Below are 25,755 nucleotides of genomic sequence, written 5' to 3'. Positions count from 1 at the left end.
CAAAAATTGAAAGCAAGATGGCTTTCAAGTTCGGAAAGTGAGAGTGTGGTAGTAAAAAAGTGTGAGTGTGTGGCAACTTGAAAGCAATTTCTTTCCCGTGTAACGTAAGGGTAATAGGGATATTGTTGACATTGTACGATAACATTGATATGAATGTTGCCATAGAAACCTATTGATAAATTAATCGAGAATAATAACAATAATTGTTATTGTGTTGTTGTCTAGCATACTGGGTGGAGCAAGGTGTTGGAATTTGGCGCTTGCCCAGCGCGTGTGATAACGGGCAATTTATATATATTATATAAACAACCCGGCGAAAAAGGCGAGTACTTCATAAATGTATGAAAAACGTATTCCAGGGGATCACAAATAAATTTTGAACATGCTACATATTTATAATACACGACTGTATATTAAGCATCTTGCAGTGGTTACTGTCGTTAAAACACCCATTGTATAATATGTTCAAATAAATGTAAGTATGTATAAAAGTATTTCAGGAATATACATAAGTAAGTTTGTAGAGATATGTACCTACTTACCCTGCATTGACGCATCAACATAGTCAGTTAAATTATTAACTAAATTCTCATCTTAAATTCAACTAGGCCGTCAACCTGTAAAAACGCCAATCGTTTGTATCTAAAAAATAAATTACTAAGCAGTTTATAACTAGTTTATTGCACTACAGGGTAGGTAGTTTCATATTAGGGTACACACATTATAACCAACCTTACTCCGAACATATACACTTGTATATAAAATAAAATTTCCATTCGTATGTAGAGTTTTGTCGAATTGTTAGATTGACAGCAATGTCTACGACGTGATAGACTTATAAAATTCATATTTCTAGTCTATTGCGTTTCGCATCGGATATGAGTAGAAAATTGACTTCAACCTACAAGCGGGACAGGCGTGAGCACCGAGTTGTCCTCTGCGAATGCCATACCTTACTACATGTGTAAATAAATACAAAAGTATTCATTCATACAGTTTGTTTCTATTTAAAAAATCGAATTATACCTTGAGATATATATATATATATATATATATGTATATACTATTGCTGTGCAAATAATGGAACACAAAAATTTACATATTTACATAATTTGATATGTAAGTCAAATGTATACAAAATTATATTATTAACTATACTTTAAATTAGCTTTATGTACATTTTACGTAACGAATTATTTTGGGAATAGACCCATAAGAGATACATACATATGTATTATTATTAATAATATGACTGTTTTCAGTTTTTTAATTTAGAATTATAATTTAAGGTACATACATACCCAATGTGATCGCCAAAATAACTGAAATTTGGGAATACTTCAAAGAAAACTACTCTATGAAATGTTTTAAAATTTCAAAAAACACAATTAATTTCACTGTCCAACAAATGAAGACTTTTTGAATGGAACAGAATAGCGACCCTATAATTCTGAAAGGGTATGTTGAGTAGATCATTTTTGTAGAACAAACTTATGGTCCACCACGTCTGAGTTTTTTTACAGTGGATCAAAGTTTTAATTTTTTGGTGGAAGGGAGCATTATACTATATGAAAAAAATGTTGTAAGATAATGTCTGAGAGAATTCTTATGGTCAGAGTTGTATTGTGGAATTGTATGAGGATTATTTTTGTGGAAGATCTTAACCCTCTAACTGATTTCTTTATAGGCCAATTTGACCATTTTTTCGAGAAAATCAAAAAAATATCCTTTAAAAAAGGACATTTAAGGATTAAAATATTCTACGAAAATGTTTGGCGGTAAATTTCAGTGGGGGTCACCAAAGACACCATTGTTGTAAATAAAGCTCTTTACGATTGATAAAAAAATTATAATTTTGTTTTAATAGTGGTTTATTATAGTATGTACATATTTATTTTTTTGCTTCAGCAGTAGTAGGACAGTGGATTAAAGATTAAACTTAATATGCTTTCCTGTATTTAGCTTGACGTGAATGTTCCGATGTGTCAAGGTTTCTGTACAAGCCCCATACGTATTCAGCAAGCATTACAGTTTGGGATTTCCCTTTGAATATTTCTTCCAATACCTTTATATCCTGATGAAACCTTTCACCGTGTTCATCTGAAACCGCTCCAAGGTTTTCTTTAAAAAAATTGAGATGAGAGTGCAGAAAATGCAGCTTTAGTGACATCTTAACGCCAATATTGTTAAAACCGATTAGCATGCTTTCAATATTTTCTGCATAGTTTTGTGCTTTTGAGTTTCCAAGGAATTCTGATATAACCAGCTGCATAAAGTTAAATGCTGTCTTTTGCATATCCGACAGATGACCATAAAATTCTTCATCTTGTAATAATTTTCTTATATCGGGTCCAACGAGCATTCCTAGAAAAGGTAGTTTACATTAAATGAAATAAATTATTTCTTAAAACCATATTTTACCTTCTTTTAATTTTGCTGCAGATAATCTGGGGAAAATTGTTTGAATGCGTTTGAAAGCATATCCTTGTGCATTTTTGCTTTTAATAAAATTTTTCACCCCGCCCATCTTAATATGCAGCGGCGGAAGTATGACCTTATCTTTTAGGACAAGAGATTCATGGATTACATTTAAGTCACCAATAATATTTTCTTTACGTTCTTCGAAATATTTAATATGATAATGGCTGCTGGTAGCACGTGAATCCCATTTACAAAGAAAGCACATATATTTTGTGTATCCTGTTTGCATTCCAGTCAATATTGCAATCATTTTGAAGTCTGCGCATACTTCCCATTTATATTTATAGTATTCAATTTTATTTAAGCGATTTGAAATATTTGCGTATGTTTTGTGGAATACGCAACCGGTATTGATGGATGCTATTTCCATTGTGCATAGTGCAAAACTGTTTTTAAGCTGTGTTTTGAACTATCTATAAATAGTCGCCAAGCGGAAGAGTCCAGTGGAAGCTTTAGATATATTAGAACCTCTTCAATACTGCAACAGTACACAAGTTCTTCTGATTTTTTAAAATAACTTTCCAAATCGTGTGTCTTTTTCTTGGCGATGTAACTTTTACATCGGCTTTTATCAAATTCCTGTTTTTCAATCTGGAACATAATATTTCAGCTTTCTATTTTGTTAGTCCTAAATCTCTTACAAGATCTTCAAAATAAGCTTGGTCTATCAAATTAGGACATATGTTTAAACCACCAGGAGGCAAGTAACTTATATCTGATATGTTTTCAACCGCCGTTGTTATTTCTGTGAGGCACCGCAACACCTTCACAGCGCACTTCTGGTAAAATGACATTATTTGGTGCTTCGTATGTCATTATCGCGTAAATTTGTAAATTAGGCAGAAATAGCATGTATCTGATTTGTGATTTTCAGGTTCAATCCATATAATAGACGCAGAAAATGGCAGCGCCTTAGTACCGCTTTGTACCAGGTCAAAAGACCACTTTCGCAAGTAGTGCATACAGTTTTTGGCATCCAAGCTTCACATAAAAATCGTATTCCAAAGAAAAGAAAATATGGTTCTTCAATTGTAGGGAATATCTTTCTTCTGCTTTGAAGGTGCGTAAAATGTCCACAAATAAAACAAAACCAGTCTCTTAATTTGCAAACAGAATCTGCCATGCTTATTTAAGCTTTAATTGTTCTTTTTATACTCTCGCAACCTGTTGCACGGAGTATCATAGTTTTGTTCACATAACGGTTGTTTGTGTCACCAAGAAATATAAGAGTTAGATATGGGGTTATATATACATAAATGATCAGGATGACGAGTAGATTTGAAATCCGGATGTCCGTCTGTCCGTCTGTCCGTCTGTCCGTCTGTCCGTGCAAGCGATAACTTGAGTAAAAATTAAGATATCTTAATGAAACTTGGAACACATGTTCCTTGGCACCCTGAGTAAAATGGGCAAAATCGGTCCACTGCCACGCCCACAAAATGGAGGAAACCGAAAACCTATACAGTGTCATAACTAAGCCATAAATAAAGTTATGAAAATGAAATGAATGATGATTTGGAACATAGGATCCCATTAGGGAGGGGCACATTTGGATGTAATTTTTTTGGAAAAGTGGGCGTGACCCCGCCCCCAAATAGGTTTTTTGTATATAACTCGCAAACCAATAAAGCTATATAAGCCAAACTTTCTGCAGTCGTTTCTTTTAGCCATTTATACAGTCTTATACAGTCCAAAAATGAAAGAAATCGGATAATAACCACGCCCACCTCCCATACAAAGGTTAGGTTGAAAATTACTAAAAGTGGGTTAACTCCCTAACGAAAAACGTCAGAAACACCAAAAGGCAGAAAAAAGCTGCACTGAGATTTTTTTACAAAATGAAAAATGGGCATGGCGTCGCCCACTTATGGGTCAAAAACCATATCTCAAGAACTATTCGACCGATTTCAATGAAATTCGGTACATAATACTTTCTTGACACCCTGATGACACGGGTGGAATATGGGCGAAATCGGTTCACAACTACGTCTACTTCCCATATAACCCAATTTTGAATTCCATCTGATTCGTTCACTTTATAATGTATTCATAAGGAACCAATGAAGCTAGCGGAATAAAACTTTACACAAATACTGTATTTGAGCTGTGACATCACTTGTGGAAAAATTGTCAAAATCGAACCATGACTTTTCAAGGCCCCTGATATCAAACATGAAGAACTCAGTGCCTAAGGTTAATTTTTCACCGAAAATATAGGTAAATCCCTCAGATATTTTAATGTAATTCATTCCATCTGAATTTTTTTCTTATAACAGTTTCTCTCTGTACCTGAAATGGTAAAAATTGGGTCATAACTTCCCCCAGATCCCATATACCTAATTATAAGTAATATTAAATTAAGTGAGCGTATAGTCTTCGATACGTTGTATCTTGGTGGTGAAAACGAGTGAAATCGGTTTAGGAATTACCTCAGTCCCCATATACTATTTATGATGATTTTCGTTATTCTATTGAACTTTATGCCGAATATATGGGTCGAATTGTGTTGTCTTTATAAAATTACATCAATAAATTGCGAGAGTATAAAATTTTTGGTTACACCCGAACTTAGCCCTTCCTTACTTGTTTTATATTAATTTTAGTAAAAATCGCACCCGATATGTACTGCTTAGTAAGTCAATTATGATTAATTTTATCACACCCGATTTGTAAGTCACAGCTAACTAGACGCGAGAACTCAGTGTTTGGCTCGGCCAAACTTGACGGCGTTTTCTTCTACTTTGTATATGTTGGCGTGTAATTTTGCCAATTAATCGTAAAGAGCTTTATTTACAACAATGGTGACTTTGGTGACCCCCACTGAAATTTTCCGCCAAAACTTTTCGTAGAATATTTTAATCCTTAAATGTCCTTTTTTAAAGGATATTTTTTGATTTTCTCGAAAAAGGGTCAAATTGACCCATAAAGAAACCAGTTAGAGGGTTAAGATCTTCCACAAAAATAATCCTCATACAATTCCACAACACAACTCTGACCATAAGAATTCTCTCAGACATTAATTTACAACATTTTTTTCATATAGTATAATGCTCCCTTCGACCAAAAAATGAAAACTTTGACCCACTGTAAAAAAAAAACTCAGACGTGCTGGACCATAAGTTTGTTCTACAAAAATGATCTACTCAACATACCTTTTCAGAATTATAGGGTCGCTATTCTGTTCCAAAAATGCTTTTGGACAGTGTTTTTATCGAGTGAATCGCTATTTTGCAATTTTCTAAAAACAGCCACCCACTGATGCAGTGATTGCGGCCTTCTCCTTTGATAAATTATTATTTGTAAAGTATTACCTATACACTGACCCACTCATGTTAAATAAATTAAATCTAACAGGATGACAGAGTTTGATAAAACAATGTGGAATTTTGCTGGGGGCCATCGGTTTGTCTTACTTTTATAAGCATTACAGGACACAACTTTATGTTACGCATCAGCACCACCTTCACATTTGCTGTAATCTAATATTATTTGAAGCTTTATTATTTTATATTCGCGATTACTTACTTCTGAGCTATGATATGCAAAATGATGAGTATAAGTACTCATTTTTTGTTTTGGGATATAAGATATCAGTGTTGTGTTCTGCTACAAACACGGAGGGAATCTCAGGCTAAGTTTTGCGATTGATTCCAACTTAAGTGATGTGCTTTTCAAAAAAAAGTTGTCCAAGTTGATGATAAAGAATATCGAAAAATTTGGAAATGTCACGCATAACTTACAAATTAATCACACAGATTCCACAAATCACGAATCGGTGCAAACTTATCTAGCAATGCCACTGCCTTCGAGTGTATCTATTAGCTTACCTTATTATTCTTGAGATCAGTTAGAAACTTTTCAATAGTTGCTCTAAATATGGGTCTACCTTGTAAGGCGAGCCAAAGACTTTCAATATTAGAACGAGCCAGCAAAAGTAAACCAATAACAGTGTTGTAGATGCCAGTCCAATTACTACCGGAAACATATTTACCTTCAATACTTCTCTTCTTCTTGACTGGCGTACACTCCGCTTACGCGGTTATAGCCGAGTCCAACCCAGCGCGCCATTCATTCCTCCTTTTGGCAGTTTGGTGCCAAGTGAAGCCAGGTCCTTCCAACGGAGTGGAGGTCTCCCTCTTCCTCGGCTTCCACCAGCGGGTACTGTATCGAACCCTTATGCCTGTGCAGATATTCTGCATGCAGATCTGCACAATTTTTTCTAGTCAAAATACATGTGCAGTAAATTCTGACAAGCAGATCTTCGGTTTGTATAAGGTTGTTTCTTTACTGCTAGTATCTGCTGGTTATCAGAAAGAGGAAAAGTGTCATTGCAGAGTTACTTTTACAAAGAACGAAAGTAAAGAAATGGAAAAAAAGCAATTTGCAAGAAAACATCTGAGTGCCACTAAATCATAATGCATCTTTAAAATTAATCAATAAAATATTGTTTGAAAAAGCAGAAGATTTCAGAACTATTGTTTATTTTCAAGCTCAGCTCAATTCACAATGTTGCCTCTGCGCAGAGAAATTCAAATTTCACAAGCCATGCAGATCTGCATTAAGGTGCAGAATTTGAACTGTCAAATCAGATCAAATTTTTTTTCTGCCCATGTAATTCTGGCATTTCAGAGCTGGATCACTTTCGTCCATTCGAACAACATAACCTAGCCAGTGTAGCCGCTGTGATTTTATTCGTTGAACTATGTTAATGTCGTCGAATAACACATACAAGTCATCATTCCATCGTCTACGGTATTCGCCGTTGCCAATTTTTAAGAGACCGTAAATCTTCCACAAAACCTTTCTCTCGAAAACTCTTAGTGCCGTCTCATCGGATGTTGACATCGTCAACGCTTCTGCATCATAAATGATGATGGACTTGTAGAGTTTGGTTTTTGTTCGTCGAGAGAGGACTTTACTTTTCAATTGCCTACTGTATGGAGTGATCCTGGGTTGGATTTCTAGGCTTATATTATTATTGGTGTTGGTGCTGGTTCCCAGATAGACGAAATTATCTACAACTTCAAAGTTATGATTGTCAACAGTGACAGGGGATATTTCGTCTCGTTCACTACCAGACCCATACGTTTCACAGGTTAAAAAAGTCACACGAGAGTGAGTCACCCTGTCAAAACCTCGTTTGGTATCGAACGGCTTGGTGTTGCTCAACGTGAGCTTACACAGACATATTAGTTTTGCTGGAATACCAAATTCAGACATCGCGGCATAGAGGCAACTCCTATTCGTGCTGCCAAACGCAGCTTTAAAATTTACAAAGAGATGGTGTGTATCGATCTTCTTTTCACGGGTCTTTTCCAAGATTTGGCGTATCGTGAAGAGCTGGCCAGTTGTAGATTTTCCAGGTATAAAGCCACACTGATAAAGTACAATCAGTTTGTTGACGGTGGGCTTTAATATTTCACACAGTACGCTCGATAGAACCTTATAAGTGATATTGGGCGTGGGCGCAAATAAGCGATATGTTGAAGAACCTCGCTTTTATGCGGATTGTGGCTAGACGTTCATCCACCGGAGTGAATGCCAGAACTCTACGACGGAGTCTCTCTCCCACCACGAATCCCACACCGAATTTGCGCTCTTTTATATGGCCGATGTAGTAGATGTCACAAGGCCACCTTCTTCCTTCCTTGTCCCGCCTTCTCATTTTAGCTCGCCTCCAAACGGATGTATTGTTGTTGCTTTAGCCACATGCAAAATAATCGTTCCTGGCCACTCATTCCTTTTCATTTTCCTCACTTATGTCCAGAAAAAGAAAAATAATACTTTGTATTCAATTTGCCAAATTTCAATTTTTAAGCGAAGACCCTACGAGTATATTTAAAAAAAATTGTAACCAGAAATCTTGCAAATATATATTAGACAAGCATTTAGCAGAGATAAACATTTACATCTGTAAAATTTACTGTTCCATTGATTGGCTATATTGATTGAATATTTATACGAATTTAAACGAATAACCTAAAAAGGGAATTAAAAAAATCTTTCTTACTATTCTTCCGAATAGAGTGACTCGTTCTAACGAGCCCGAATATATTTTTGCTACTCCCAACAATATGCTATAAATACACATATTAATATACATATGTGTACGTATACATATGTATGTATGTAGAGTATATGCAATACATAAAAATATATGTCTGAGTATATTAAATACACATAGATAAGTTATAAAAAATCAACACGTAAAATTATAGTATAATAAGCCTTTTGAAAATTCAAAATAATTCGGCTGTTACTTATCATACAAAGCACGTTCGCAATTCAAGCTAATAAAATATTTGCACCGTCTGCTTATCTTTCAAGTTTCTGTTTTGTAAAATGTGCACATAAGTTTCTGGTATGTATGTAGCATTTTGTCCTAATCCTATGAAACTACAAACTACAATTATAAATTCGATTCGATTATACGATACGATAAAGCCGACCACATCTATGAACACACATAAAGCGCGTAGCGTATGTTCAAAATAATATTCACAATTTTTTAATGATCAATTCTATAAATTTTGTTGAATCTCGATGACGACTTGTAATAGCTGCGCTCTAAAGCCATTATTCGATTGTGGTCTGTTTACGTCGCTTACAAAAATCACACATGTGTGCCAATTCTGTCATTGGGATGAAACGCGAATGAAATCATTGACCTCTGGATAAAAGTGCGCCATCTACAGGCACCTAATTTGTAATTTTAGTTGTTAAAACTCCGTCCAATATGTTTAGTTATCGCATCTGTCTTAAATAACGTTGATAATTTTTAAAGGCGATCCGCTATTACCCCTAGCCATTTTTTGTATTTGGATTGAGCTTATACAACATTCATTCGTGATGAGATACCCCAACAAATTTGCACGACTAATAGGTCGAATTCTCTGACCCAAACCAAACATTTATACGTATGTATGCACTTTTATTTGGAAAGTACTTGAAATCGGTGCCCAATTTCATGAGGTAGTCTGGAATTGTTAGTTTTCTTTTGAAACATCAACTTTATACAACTTCTCATACAACTTTTAGTTGGCTCTACTAAAAACTTAAAATACACTGGCACAATATTATCATATAAATAATAGATATTTACATAACTTCGGTAAACTATATGTTCAAACATACTTAAATATAATGAAATGCATATCCATTTAAGAGGGTGTGGGGAGTATAATGGAGACAGTGCGTACCGGCTTTACCCACAGCAAGTGAGTCTGGCGAGTATGACGAATTCAATTGATTCCAAGAAGTCAAGTATTAATCATCAACAGAGTATGGGCAGAGAGTAGGTCCCCCCAAAAACAAAGCTCCTCATTTTTTTTTACATAAACATAGTGTCTGTAAAACGAGTTAAACAACACTTGCTTGGTTTTCGCAAACGTATACGCCGTGTTCAGCCACACTTAATGAATAAGAGGGCAAAACACTGAGAACCAGACAATAATCATAATAAAGATATGTATTAACGCAACGCCATACTATATATTTCACTCTCAGTGCGGGAGTAAAACTTATCAAAGACAATAAAAGCCGAAGAATAGAGCTCGAACAGCTGGTGCAATTGCTGACACGATCATTGGCAATACAAACGTATCAACCGACGAAACAACAACTGAAAGCTCCACCTTCGTACTCTCCACTCATATCGCATACGAAGTAGCTTTGCAGCAGCTATCCAACGATCAGTGGGTGACTTGTGCTGCCGCGTGCCGTGCGTTGTATTGCCAGTTCAATTTTGCTCGCAACGTTAGGCGGTTGTGTTTTGAGACGCGAACTTGTTTTCGATTTTGAATTAAATTTGTGTTATATTTCATAACTTGAACGACAAAGTTTTGTATCCAAATGTAATACTTACGTGATCATATACCATAGAAAAATTGCCTTAAATAATTGAACTTCAAGTTAGTGCAGCTTCGTGCCACATTTCGATCGATCAATTTAAACCGGTGCAGTACACACAAATATTCGACAAATCGAGTCTATTTACGTGCAAAGTGAATTCAAGCCAAGTACCCCAATAAATTCAGTTGCATGGAAGTAAAAACTGCCACTTCAAATCCAGTTGCCAGCAATTGCTATTGTGTAAGGAATAGTATCGTACTTATCTTTATCATCATGTAACTCACACTGTCAACATGGACATAGACTTACATATATATGCCTGTTGCTGTATTGTGATAACTTACAAATATGTAAACCATTTATCTAAAAAATTTATAAACCTACTAAGCATTCTTTAAAAAATATTTCTTTGAAGTACAATATACAACTTTTTCCTTACAATTAAATATTTTTGAGCCGGGAATCGAAACAAGAAACATTTCCTCGACAATAAAATTAAACGATCGAATGCAGATATCTGTCTAGCCATATTCATAGGTCAAATAGATTAATTCGCATATAATTTGTATAAATCGCTGCCCTTGAAATTGTTCGAAAAGAAAAACCGTTGATAATAAACGCCCTCCTGGCCCTGTATTTGTAATCTTATCTCAGAATTGTCCAACAAGGTGTGTGTGTTTGCACTAAATATACCGAATAAGTTACTAAATACAAACAGTTATGTCGCAATGTTTTCAAGAAATGTTCATTAATAATGCATTTATCTAGCAGGTACGTTATCTAAAAATCTAGAGAGCGAAAACGTACCTTAAACACTCTCACACAATGCAGGAGTAAAAAGTTTATTAATCATTTAAAAATGTCCCCATTACTTTTTTTGGAATTGACTTATACGTTTACTACCAGCATATACGACATATACGACTCGGGTTCGTTAGATATTCCGACATTAAGATAACCATTCACAAATTTACTTCGTATTTTAGGTATGTTTGAAGTACAATATTCATGTGAATAAGAAACATACAAAGTGAAATACATTTATGAAATTAAAAATGTCATATCAAAATTTTTATTCCGCCTAATTGCAATGATTATGCAGTGAGGCCTATAAACCGAATTCACAAACAAAATGAATTGCGTACAAATATGGCTTAGTAAAATCGTTTTTGTTTTTAACCCTGCACATTTTCAATTTTTTTCAGTATTTTTAACTCAATTAATCCTTTAGTTAAATTTTAAATTGAATTATAGGGTTGCTGTGAGATTTTTTCTCATAATTCTTTATAACAGAGCTTATTTGCATTCTTCACACTTTCTCTCATAAACAAATTCATTTAAATTACATACATATGTAATGTAATGTATTGTGTTAAACGTGATGGGAGAACAGTAAAATGACCTTAATCACAAAGTTCGCGTAAAAATGTGCTTATATGTATATATATTAAAATGAATTTAAACAAAGGATTCAGGAAAACATTTTTCAATTCCGTATTGTTGTTGTTAGTATCGATATATAAAATTTTAGTTATTTTCTCGTAATATAATATAAATTCAAATACATATACATGCATATGTATGTATATGTAAGCATGTGTGCATAGAAATGACAGCTCATTTATATGTGTTGATGTAAACATGTATGTACATTTGTAATTATTTCACTTCTTCGCAAATTCTTTGGACTTTACTAAGTCAAGTATACTTAAATTGAATACAAATGAGTCATATAAGACACATTCATCTATTTGTATGTAAGTTTTCAAGCATATTTCCATGATCACAGTTGTTATTTATTGGAGAATTTTAAATTGTTTTAAACGACTAACAACATATAATAAAAACATGTTTTTAGAAAATGCATACTTGTGGATAAATTACTTAAAGAAAGGCTATTAATTGTTAAAACGGTTACATTAAAAAAGATAATTTCAATTTGAAAAGTGTCGGTGGGTGATTAATAATCAGTGGATCAATACTAATATCCAAAATTCCTCATATTCTCAAGTTTTTCCACAAAACCGCAACTAATACAACTAGGAGAAATAAACAACACTTCCAGAGTTCTTTGGTTCGTCTAAAATTTAAAACTGCTTTTATTATATAAAAACTTTTTTTTAGCATATTCGTCCAGTTCGTAATATTAAATTAAAATAAATTTGATATGCTTCTAACAGACATTCGACTACACTTATACATATATGTACATATGTACATATACCTCATTTTATATTTTTACACGTATTTCTTTCCAAAATTGCACCAAATGGTGCCTATTTCACCCTCATCGGAAGTCGTGCATACATCAAGTGTGCATATTCATACATTACAAGACCTATGGTATTTATCCAAGCTATGGAGCTCATATGTAAAACTAAATGTAAAAATATACTTCAACTGCTTCGCTTAGATCATATACGCTTGTAGACACAAGTATAAGTCTGTGCATAAAAATAACTTCACGACCGTATTAAATTGGATATATGTACATACATAGATGTGTGTACATATGGCACATTTTATAATTGATATGCAACTGCATACATACCATTGTATAGAAAATTAATATTTTCATATACGCACATATATCCACAGACACAGACTCATCCAGCTAGCCATGGTTGGCCTTAAACTTCATAGTTGACCTTCAACTTAACACAACTATTACGATGATAATCGCATCTAAATGCAACAAAAATATGTATACATTTACCCTACAGTGAAAGTTGCCTCTAGAATAGAACTCGGGACTGAAGTCGTCAAATAGAGGATCCTTGACTATATAAAAAAATATATAACAAAATAATATAAAAATATATAACACAAACATGTGTAAAAGTGGACCAACTTTGAAAACTAAATAGATTTATTTCTTATCATTTTAATGCGATCAGTAATATTAAAGGAGTAGCCCTTCAATTGGTTTGAAATGTACTTGTACAGATGTACTTGTACAGAGTGTGACGATATTAAAACATGGGGTAATCATTTGCGAATATAACTTTTTTTACAATAATAGATTTATAATTTGTAAATGTTCATACATACATGCGGTATAGAATTTTACCTGATAATACTGTTTGTGATATTTCATGCTTCGATAACTTAGTTTATTATTTGACCAACAATGAACTGTCGGCACAAATTTCACGAATAATGGCCAAATAATTAGATACTAATAGTATATTGTATATATTTAATAGCAACAATAACTTAAGGGTAAATCTTTGCCTTTGTGAGAGGTGATGTGCCCCTGTCCAATTGAAGTGTGTAGGTGAATGAATGCATTTGTATGTTTGATATTGTCTGATAAAGCACAATTGATACTAGAGAAAAGCTACCGAGATAACAATTGCTCGGCATGCAAATCTCTGCGTAAAATAGAGTTTCGCAATATATGTACGTCGCAAATGTTGCTGAATGTTCAAGGATTTGGAAATAACAACAGTATAACATCCTTTTAAAAATTGTGCCCTATATATAAACATTTGATATGGCTGAATCGTGTAAGCGCGAATCATACAAACCATACTACACCTTCTGATGACTGTAGCGCGACAAACACAACAAAGAAACGACAGTGATCCACTCGGCAGTGTTATTTGTGTACCTTTGTGTTTGCAAGCACACACACACACGTACCATTTATTTATTTATATTTATGTACCTGTAAAAACGGTTCATAAAGAACAAATATACATTTTTGTGTATGAATCAGAATGCCGACACGACCTTTTAGTGCACAACAAAAGTTGAACGAATATTTATCATTGTTAGATTTAAACGTAATAATAAAATAAGAATATCACAAAATCCATATCTACATATGTATGTATGTAGGTGTGTATAAAATGTATTTTGCTTCATTTATTTAAGGAGTACCAGTCTTATAATAATTACGCTTTATTCAGCCATTTACAATATATGTAAATAATTCTCATTACTCTCGATCATTTTTTTGAGTTTACATGCCATGTTAGATAACAAGTTGAAATAAATATCAAAACTATCCAAGATGTCATCAACAAAGCTAGCTGCTTAGGTAAATTATACATTTAATAATACAATTCTTTAATTAAATAATAAATATGTGTACATACAGATATCTTAAATCTACTGGAGAATAACATTTTAGTTCAAGTTGGATATTAGGAAATTGGGAAATATTATTACGAAATTCAACTTTTGCAGAGGGCGCTATTATTCTTTAGCTGGAGTACTTGTATGTATATAATAATCATTGGAGATTTTAGAAGTTGATTAATTTTCAATCTCATCTCCTCTTAAATTAAAATAAACTTGTAATATCCATGTAAATAAAACTCTAGTTTTTAGTTTCAAAGCATCAGAAAATTATTTCATATTCCATAACATGTATAAGATCATAATAAAATTATTTAGGGTTTTAAAAACAAGTAGATTTAATAGTATAAACAGAGAAATAGTTCTTACACAATATGATCCTGTAAGTTAAAGTACAAATCCCCTTTTAAAAGTTTTTTGCTGACAACCATTTTTTTATTTAATCAAATTGACCGGCAAATAAATAGAACTCTAATTGACATGACTGCACCACACTTAGATCATGCAGCAACAATATCACAACAAGTTTTTGGTGCTCATAAAATATATATTAAAAATCTAAAAAAAAAATAGATATCCTAAAAACGTATTAATCTTTTAAAATTTTTCTTTAGATTCGTCAAATTGCTTCACCGAAAACATATTAAACAAACGAGAAGCTATTATACAGTTATTGCAGCGCAAAGATTCGGTTGCAGAACTGTGAACAGCGTAAATTTTTTGAATGATGTTGTATTGTAATACAGCGAAGTGTCCGACGGACAGGAGAAGTCGAACGACCACAGATAACGTTAGATCACCAGCAATTGAAGGACTTGCCTACAAAATGCGAGCCTACCAACAGTGTTCAGTATTCATAGTTTTAGTCACATTACTCGCCCTATTCGGTACTGTTTCTCCCAACCCGGTGCAGACAACCACACAAGCCGAGGTATGTATTTTTTATCATTTATTAAATAATAAAATTTAATGTTACATTAAAATTAAACAAAAACATTTTAAAGCAATGAGTCTACTGTTTCTAGAAGTACATATCTGCTCAAAAAAATTTTTGAAGTATGCAATTAAAGACACAACAGCAAACAAATAGATAAATCGTTAGAAAAGTTCTTGGAAATATACAATAATTGATGTATCCATATGTAGGTGTTTTTTTGTTGCCAAGATAATTAGCTTGAAAATATTCCATGAATTCAAGAGAAAAACTTTCAAACGTGCACATAGTTAATCACGCATGCGATTTAATTAATATTTATAAATGATTTAGAAAAGTATTGAAAAGAACCATTATCTTGTTTTAAATTCTTTTAATCAACTAAGGAATAATTAAATATTTATCTCCGCAGCTCTCATAAATATGTATTATTGCAATTCTCTGGAGCTGAATTAAATCGACCGTAGCAGCAATTCGAGGAATAAAATGTCACAACATCAAACTATACCTCTTTAATACTGACTTAATACTGACTTTTAATTAGATGGATAATACTGACTTTGTCCGTTTTTCATTTTCAAATTGCTAACTTTTCGTATTTATCATAAACGAAGGAAAATAGCTTTGAGCAATATACTCTGCCCGGGTATAAATGTTCAAATTGAATACATGAGGTTGAATGCATAAGAGAAATAAATGAATGCAACAAATAGTACAACAACGGGCATACGTACAGGCAAATAATGTTTGTCATTCATTTCGTGACTCCAGAACTTAATAAACAGGGCTATTAAATGCATACTAGCTTTTTTGAAAATACTTTCCACTAGTTTGTTGAAATTAAATTGAAATTCATCACAAATCACTTATAATATTAAGTGACACAACAAGGCTGCAAAATACGTATAGAATAATTGGTGTGCAACTGTATGTGTTCGAATTTAATAAATGTAATCAATAAATTTCCATTTCCGATTTGTCTGATTACTAGAATGTGCTACCTATATGTGCAATAAGCTTTGTTGTCAAGGATTATGAGTATTATTACAATTTGACCGCAAGCATTCCGTGAACGTTGCAGAATTGCACTGAAAGTATGGAGATAGTAATCATTTTAATTAATATGAAATATTAATTAATGTATATCTCTATTTTGCACGGCACTAATATTGGATACACATACATCTAATAGCTTTGCAAAAATCTTTTCAAACATTATTAAACGTTAACAACAATTTTACAACCGTTAAGCACGAAAACTCACATGCATTTTAATTACATATGTACTGAGTTATTATCAAATTGAGCGTGGTGAAGGTACATATGTATCTACATACATACATATATGTATATTTATTTTTTATAAGATTAAAACAAATTTAAGCACTTGAGTAGTAGTAACCTGTGGTGGAATCTACTACAGTTGAACTTCCATAACTCCTTAACATGCCTTAAATTGGCAATAGAAGCCAAATTTCATACAAATTTCCTTCCATAAATCGAACTTTTCGACCAGGGCATATTCAAACTCCAAAAAGCAAAATTACGAAGTAAATAAATAAAACTGTCTATAAATCTATATTTTACAGCTTTTTGAAAAATTTTCTGTTTTAATGAGAACTTTATAACTCGAAATCTCTCTTACTCAAAGTTTTTTTTGTGAATTATGGTGATTCGAGTTAGGGAAGTTCAACTGTAGTTCAAAACTAATTTACGACTAATTGAACGGAAGTCACACCTTTGGTCCAAACAAAATTCACAATTTGTATATGGCGATGTCCTACAATATTCCCGTCATTTCCTTACTAGTTCAAAATATGATGAGACAAAATTTTTTAAGATTACATATACGTTGTAGCTATATAAAACCGCTTTTTTACTTGTGCTAAACTATTATTTTTTGGGTTTGTTGAATTTAAGTTCAACACTGACTTTGTACCTTTTTCATTTTCAAATTGCAAACATATATTTTCGCACTAGTTAAATTTGAGTCTGTTTACGATCCCTTTAAAATATTTTGTTGCTCTGCAGAGTCTCAACGGCTCTTAAATTTAAGCTTTTTGCCAATCAACACGATTCGATCGATAAGACGCAGCAGATAATATTATTTTTACAAGCACTGGAATCGCGACAGAAAGATTTCATAGAATATAACGAAGTCTGGCAAATACCTATGTATAATAACGTTAATTTATTTTAGAGTATAACCTATTTATAAGCATTACCCGTAATCGTGCTCATTGTATTGTCCAATAACAAAAATTCCCGCAAACCTCGTTGTAATGTAGTCAACTTAGTATAAGCCCAAATTTAGGCATACCCATAAAAGTGAAACATCTTGTAGACATTTCGTTAGACTTCATAGATTTTATAATACTTTCCTTAATCTAACAGTGTTTCCTAATCTTATTGTTAGCTTATTTTCCACAATAATATTAACTATTTGCTCTTACTAAATTTAATTATATAAATTTGTATGTGTACATACATATGTGAATAAAAGGAGCTCTATTTATAATAATTTGCTAATTAAAAATTATATTTGAGGATCAATCATTTTACTTAAGTCAAAATTAGACGTAAATGCAGCTAAAGATTATCGGTTTGCGGAAACCGTTGTATACGCAAATGTATGGACTAAGGTGTAATGTGCACACATATCTACAAAACTCTATATACATACATTCATATGTGCTTTTTATGTACGCAACTATGTATAAGAGAGGGAGCAAATATTAGCGTGCTACATGCAATGTTCTAATACGAACTCATGGAAGGACACAGAGAAATATGTACAAATAAATTAAGTTGACTTACGTACAAAAGTCACTACTTATATATGTACATACATATGTATATATATATTTTATATACAGTGGAACTTCTCTAACTCGAATCACCATAATCCACAAAAAAACTTCGAGTTGGAGAGACTTCGAGTTATAGAAGTTCTTCGCAAGTTTTATGTACATCCGTTAAAACATTTATTCTGTAATTTTGTTTGTTGAAGTTTACTATTTTTTGGGTCTTGACGTCTGTATCCCATGCCTTTGTTACAAGATTTATGCAATATATAATGTAATATCATATTTTTTATTCGCCTCCGTACGATATAGACAGACTGTTTTAAAATTCTGCCTCGATAGTAAAATTTCAAATTTTGTATTATGCACTGGTCGACAAGTTCGATTAATGGAAGGAAATTTGTATGCAATTTTACTCCATTGCCAATTCAAGAGTTCGAGTTATGGAGAACTTCGAGTTAAGAAAGTTTTAGTTATGGAAGGAAATTTGCATAAAATTTGATTTCTAAACGCTATTGCCAATTCAAAAGTTCGAGTTATGAAAGTTCTACTGTATATACAACCCTTAAATTTTCCTCTCTTTTGGAGTAAGAACACTAAGTTTCTTGAATATAATATAATACTTCTTGTTAGCGCAATATAATTAGGTCAAAGGTAAAGGTTCAACTATAATATTTAAATATATATACATATATGCACATACATATATAACACAATAATTTTTCACCCAACACATTTTTACTTGTTCTCATAGCTATCTAGACTGAGAAATCTTAATAGCCAAAAATAATAAAAATATTTCACGCAATAGCATAATAATTTTTTTAAAAAGTCCTTTTTTCGAACTTCGAATACAAATATTTCGATTTTGGAAGCTAACTTCGAAAATCGGTGAATACAAGTTTTTTTACTTATGACTCAATCTCCTGGGAAACTTAGCTTGGCCCAATTCCCAGAAAAAAGGCGACTTTGCCGTATAGTGTTATAATTAAAAGCATTTGTCAAATTGTTACCCAAATTACCGAGTTATTCGTGAAAGTTGCATAAGCTTTAATGATTTTAACTATATACATATATGTACGTAAATAAGTATGTATGCACACATAAAATAATTTGCACGTGTCTAATCCCAATAGATATTAAAAATACAATGGTATATAATAGCATACATATACTATATCTAAATAAGTTCTACATATTACATACTAATGATTTTTATTACGTTTTAGTTTTTTAATCCACCACCCTCCCAGCTGATTTTGAATATCTTCGCAATTATAGTGCTATCCTAAAAGAATTTGTTTTTCAGTTACCGGACGGTTGAACGAGTATTACTTATGCGATTTTCGAAAATGATCACGTATACCGTAAACATACAAAGCAATAATTATATGGCAATGTTTTGTTTCGGTGAATGCATAGGAAATGTTCAGTAGGAAGTCTAGCTGTGGAGTGTTAATAAAAAATTATCGCATCAAGAATAATAATAAATGCGATTCAAAGCGATTGCGCGTTGATTTTTAACTTCGTGCGATATACATATGCACACATACGTTTGAAAACACGACGTACATATATTTTACATATTTACTAGCATAGTATCTGCGGGTGCTATAGATACGCACAAAGGCAGATATATATGTATGTACATATGTACGCGCATGCGTCAGCGAGATATCGATGTATGTATTATATATACATACGAGTATGCATTAATTGAAAGCACGTCAACGGGTAAATGAACTTAAACACGCGTATTTCAATTTAATAACTTCTGCTCCTATAGCATCGGGAATTTTAGACTGTTTTCAAAATGTATTACAAAATATTATCTTATATGTGAACATGATTCTAATAGCCTTTCTAATTGGATAAAATAGTTATATTTGTAACTCATATCGCTTTGGAAGACTTCTTTCAATTCGAATAAAGGCTCGATCTCTTCAAAATTGTGTTTCACGCCAATTTGAACTTTTCTGAATTCGCCTTCGGTTCGTAGTAGAGCTCTTGGTATTCAACTAATTAACTAACCGAATAGGGCATTAGTCGTCAGTCATCGACTATTCGATTAACCGCTCATTTCCCACTATACGGTTAACCGTTCGTTGTCGACTATTCTACACTATTCGAATAGTTCATTCAATTTTCAATTCAATTTCCATTTTTATTAAAAAAAAGTGAAATACAGGAAAAATGCGCACAACTGACATTTTCACAAGAAAAAATCAAAGTGAACAATATAATATATATTGATAAAATTGTTTGCAATTTGTCAGTTGGAGCACAAAACATTAGTAAATTGCTTCCATGAGTTGTTTTGCATAAGCAGAAAGTATTCGGCATTTTCTTTTATTCATTTAAATTTTTTTTTTGTTTGAAATTTGTTTTCTTTGAATTTCAAAATTTGAATTTTTTAATAAATGTAAGGGTTAAATCAATGGCAACAAACATGTCAAATTCTGGTAAAAAAAATGAAATGTCATATACTTTGTTCACTTTGTTGAATACTCTTTGGTAAAAACAAACAAAAATCAAAGGCTGCTTGGATTTCAAACAATTTTCACTAAGTGTCTTTCACGCTTAAGTGACCTTATTTGGCGACATCGTTCTTTTTATCCTCACGCAACAAAAGTTGCTAAAGAGAGTATTATAGTTTTGTTCACATAACGGTGGGTTGTAAGTCCTAAAACTAAACGAGTTAGATATAGGGTTATATATACCAAAGTGATCAGGGTGAAGAGTGGAGTTCAAATCCGGATGTCTGTCTGTCCGTCCGTCCGTCCATGCAAGCTGTAACTTGAGTAAAAATTGAGATATCTTGATGAAACTTGGAAGATGTATTTCTTGGCTCCATAAGAAGGTTAATGGGCGTAATCGGACCACTGCCACGTCCACAAAATGGCGAAAACCGAAAACATATAAAGTGCCATAATTAAGCCATAAATAAAGCTATGGAAGTAAAATTTGGTACAAAGGATCGTACTATGAAGGGGCATTTTTGGATGTAATTTTTTTGAAGAAGTGGGCGTGGCCCCGCTCCCTACCAAGTTTTTTGTACATACCTCGTAAACTACTAAACCTATATCAAGGAAACTTTCAAGAGTCGTTTCTTTTCGGTACTACCTTATACAGTCCAAAAATGAAGGAAATCGGATCATAACCACGCCCACCTCCCATACAAAGGTTATGTTGAAAACTACTAAAAATGCTTTAATTCAGTAAGGAAAACCACCAGAAACCTTAAATTTCATTATAAATATGGTACAGAAAAGCTGCACTCAAACTGGTATAAAAAATTTTAAATGGGCGTGGTTCCGCCCACTTATGGGTCAAAAACCATAAACCTTAGATATTTAGAAGAAATTCAGAGGGAATATATTTCTTCTAATAATATGTCTCCGTGCGAAAAATGAATGAAATCGGGTCATTACTTCCCCTATCTCCCATATATTTAATATTAGGGTTTTCAAACTTTCAATGGACTTTATACCATATACATACATATATGTATGCCGAATATGTGTGTCAAATTGTTTGTTATATTAATAAAATTAAATAAATAAATTGCGAGAGTATAAAATGTTCGGTGACACCCGAACTTAGCCCTTCCTTACTTGTTTTCTCTAAATTTACATTTAGAATTCCCCGCTTAAATGCCTGTAATATTTTAGTCACAAAAACAAAATTGTTTGCAATTTTCCCTTTTTAAGTGCCTCTTGATTTTTTTGACATTGAATGCGCTGAGTATTGTCAAAAGGAAAACATATACATATTTTGTAATGTTTTTTTTTCATATTTGTTGTTATTAATGAGTAATAAATAAATGTGATTTTTATTCTAAATGAAAAAATATTAGATCGAAGTATTTGAGAAAAAGCTTGGTAAATACATCGAATATGTGTATACATTTATATGAATTACCTAGTTTGTATAATGCATAACACATATGTACATTAGGGTGGCCCTTAGTTGTATGGAGGATAAAAAAAGTTTCTGGATTCTCGATCGCACCCCCTAGAAATATGCGAATAGCCCAAAAACTAGTATATACAAAGTTTTGGGTCAAACAAAAAAGGTTTAGAGGTTAGCGCAAGGAGCTTGAAATCCTGAAAAAAATAAGAATTTTTGCCATTTTTATGTCTCAGACTTCCATATTTCAAAGTCACACTATCCCTTACTGGTTTCCCATACCGTAATAAGATAATAAGAATAACATTAGAACCGTTATAACGGTATATCACGAGCATGCGACGCTTGAGAATCTTCTTCTTGACTGGCGTAGACACCCCTTACGCGGTTATAGCCGAGTCCAAAACAGCGCGCCACGTATCCCTCCTTCTGGCAGTTTGGCGCCAATTGGTTATTCCAAGCGAAGCCAGGTCCCTCTCCACCTGGTCCTTCCATATATATTTCTAGTCTATTGCGTTTCGCATCGGATATGAGTAGAAAATTGACTTCAACCTACAAGCGGGACAGGAGCACCGAGTTGTCCTCTGCGAATGCCATACCTTACTACATGTGTAAATAAATACAAAAGTATTCATTCATACAGTTTGTTTCTATTTAAAAAATCGAATTATACCTTGAGATATATATATATATATATATATGTATATACTATTGCTGTGCAAATAATGGAACACAAAATTTTACATATTTACATAATTTGATATGTAAGCCAAATGTATACAAAATTATATTATTAACTATACTTTAAATTAGCTTTATGTACATTTTACGTAACGAATTATTTTGGGAATAGACCCATAAGAGATACATACATATGTATTATTATTAATAATATGACTGTTTTCAGTTTTTTAATTTAGAATTATAATTTAAGGTACATACATACCCATTGTGATCGCCAAAATAACTGAAATTTGGGAATACTTCAAAGAAAACTACTCTATGAAATGTTTTAAAATTTCAAAAAACACAATTAATTTCACTGTCCAACAAATGAAGACTTTTTGAATGGAACAGAATAGCGACCCTATAATTCTGAAAGGGTATGTTGAGTAGATCATTTTTGTAGAACAAACTTATGGTCCAGCACGTCTGAGTTTTTTTTTACAGTGGATCAAAGTTTTAATTTTTTGGTCGAAGGGAGCATTATACTATATGAAAAAAATGTTGTAAGTTAATCCTTTCCTAACATATCCTTTAAAAAAGGACATTTAAGGATTAAAATATTCTACGAAATTGTTTGGCGGTAAATTTCAGTGGGGGTCACCAAAGACACCATTGTTGTAAATAAAGCTCTTTACGATTGATAAAAAAATTATAATTTTGTTTTAATAGTGGTTTATTATAGTATGTACATATTTATTTTTTTTGCTTCAGCAGTAGTAGGACAATGGATTAAAGATTAAACTTAATATGCTTTCCTGTATTTAGCTTGACGTGAATGTTCCGATGTGTCAAGGTTTCTGTACAAGCCCCATACGTATTCAGCAAGCATTGATGTGATGTGATTGGCGTTGCAACCGTTTAGCCGGTTATAGCCGAATCGACGATAGTGCGCCACCTCTCTCTCTCCTTCGCAGTTCGGCGCCAGTTGGAGATCCCAAGTTTAACCAGGTCGCTCTCCACCTGGTCCATCCAACGGAGTGGAGGCCTTCCCCTTCCTCGGCTTTCTCCGGCGGGTACTGCATCGAACACTTTCAGTGCTGGAGTGTTTTCGTCCATTCGGACAACATGACCTAGCCAGCGTAGCCGCTGTCTTTTTATTCGCTGAACTATGTCAATGTCGTCGTATAACTCGTACAGCTCATCGTTTCATCGTCTGCGGTATTCGCCGTTGCCAATGTTCTGAGGACCATAAATCTTGCGCAAAATTTACCTCTCGAAAACTCCTAGTGTCGTCTCATCTGATGTTGACATCGTCCAAGCTTCTGCACCGTAAAGCAGGACGGGAATGATAAGCGACTTGTAGAGCTTGGTTTTTGTTCGTCGAGAGAGGACTTTACTTTTCAATTGCCTACTTAGTCCATAGTAGCACCTGTTGGCAAGAGTGATTCTGCGTTGGATATCCATGCTGACATTGTTATTGCTGTTAATGCTGGTTCCCAGGTAGACGAAATTATCTACAACTTCAAAGTTATGACTGTCAACAGTGACGTGGGAGCCAAGACGCGAATGCGCTGACTGTTTGTTTGACGATAGGAGATATTTCGTCTTGTCCTCGTTCACCACCAGACCCATACGCTTCGCTACCTTATCCAGTCTGGAAAAAGCAGAACTAACGGCGCGGGTGTTGTTTCCAATGATATCGATATCATCGGCGTACGCTAGTAGCTGTACACTCTTATAGAAGATTGTACCTTCTCTATTTAGCTCTGCAGATCTTATTATTTTCTCCAGCAACAGGATAAAGAAATCACACGAGAGTGAGTCACCTTTTCTGAAACCTCGTTTGGTATCGAACGGCTCGGAGAGGTCCTTCCCGATCCTGACAGAGCTTTTGGTGTTGCTCAACGTCAGCTTACACAGCCGTATTAGTTTTGAGGGGATACCAAATTCAGACATCGCGGCATAAAGGCAGCTCCTTTTCGTGCTGTCGAAAGCAGCTTTAAAGTCGACAAAGAGATGGTGTGTGTCGATCCTATTTTCACGGGTCTTCTCCAAAATTTGGCGCATGGTGAATATCTGGTCTGTTGTTGATTTTCCAGGTCTAAAGCCACACTGATAAGGTCCAATCAGTTTGTTGACGGTGGGCTTTAGTCTTTCACACAATACGCTCGACAGAACCTTATATGCGATGTTGAGGAGGCTTATCCCACGGCGCTTGAGAATACACCACAGTAAATTTACTTTCATGTTTGTATTTCTGTAACTCTATCATCAATCGACCGATTTTTAAGATTGTGGTAATTTTGGAAAGGTAATAAAATGCAGATCTTATTACGGTATGGAAACCAGATAGTGTGACTTTGAAATATGGAGCCATAAAAATGGCAAAAATTCTTAATTTTTCAGGATTTCAAGCTCCTTGCGCAACCTCTAAACCTTTTTTGGTTGACCCAAAACTTTGTATATACTAGTTTTTGGGCTATTCGCATATTTCTAGGGGATGCGATCGAGAATCGAAATACTTTGGAAAATAAGGGCCACCCTAATGTACATTCGTGCATATCCTGTAAACTATGTACATGACAACTAGTGTGAACTGTCAGATCTAATAGCTGACTGTCTTCGATATTATACATCATTAAAAACTACGTCTTTAATTTGTATAATCGTGATTATTTAGTATACTGGAATTCCTAGTTGCGTACTGGTATATTTCCTAACTAGTTCGTTACTGTCGGGTAAAATGCATGCAGTATTGACTAATATGTACATACAAATATGTTTCCTATATGTATATTACAATTATATGTAAACAATAATTGAGTTTCACAACAAACCGTTGTGGTTCCAATCAAGGTAAAAGTATTTAACTAACCTTATCTGGTATGCAATTAATACATTTTCCGCAAGGTTAATGTTTAAAATGTCAAAATTATATTGAAATTGTACGAGATACCGCTGAGTCTTAGAAATTAAACAAAATATTTCTTCAAATTAAAATAAATACATATACACATATATTCC

The 25,755-nt window shown here is 33.4% G+C and overlaps 1 protein-coding gene across 11 annotated transcripts in view; it reads left to right on the top strand.

The window, feature by feature from the left end:
• The window catches only part of LOC105219853 (matrix metalloproteinase-14), a 42,401-nt gene that overhangs the window by 7,052 nt on the left and 9,594 nt on the right, over nucleotides 1-25,755 (top strand). For 4 of the 11 annotated variants that reach the window (XM_011196196.3, XM_011196198.3, XM_054234642.1 and 1 more), the window contains exons 1-2: nucleotides 10,089-10,572; nucleotides 15,033-15,349. In XM_011196196.3, coding sequence (XP_011194498.1) covers nucleotides 15,143-15,349 — 207 coding nt within the window. In that variant the 5' untranslated portion in view covers nucleotides 10,089-10,572; nucleotides 15,033-15,142. Of the gene's footprint in view, nucleotides 1-10,087; nucleotides 10,573-14,541; nucleotides 14,558-15,032; nucleotides 15,350-25,755 lie in introns of those variants that run through there. The other 7 variants (XM_054234640.1, XM_054234635.1, XM_011196195.3 and 4 more) reach the window with 4 other exon arrangements.

This window comes from Zeugodacus cucurbitae, chromosome 6 (assembly GCF_028554725.1).
Source record: "Zeugodacus cucurbitae isolate PBARC_wt_2022May chromosome 6, idZeuCucr1.2, whole genome shotgun sequence".
Taxonomy (NCBI): Eukaryota; Metazoa; Arthropoda; class Insecta; order Diptera; family Tephritidae; genus Zeugodacus; species Zeugodacus cucurbitae.
This window is presented reverse-complemented; position numbering and strand designations above follow the sequence as displayed.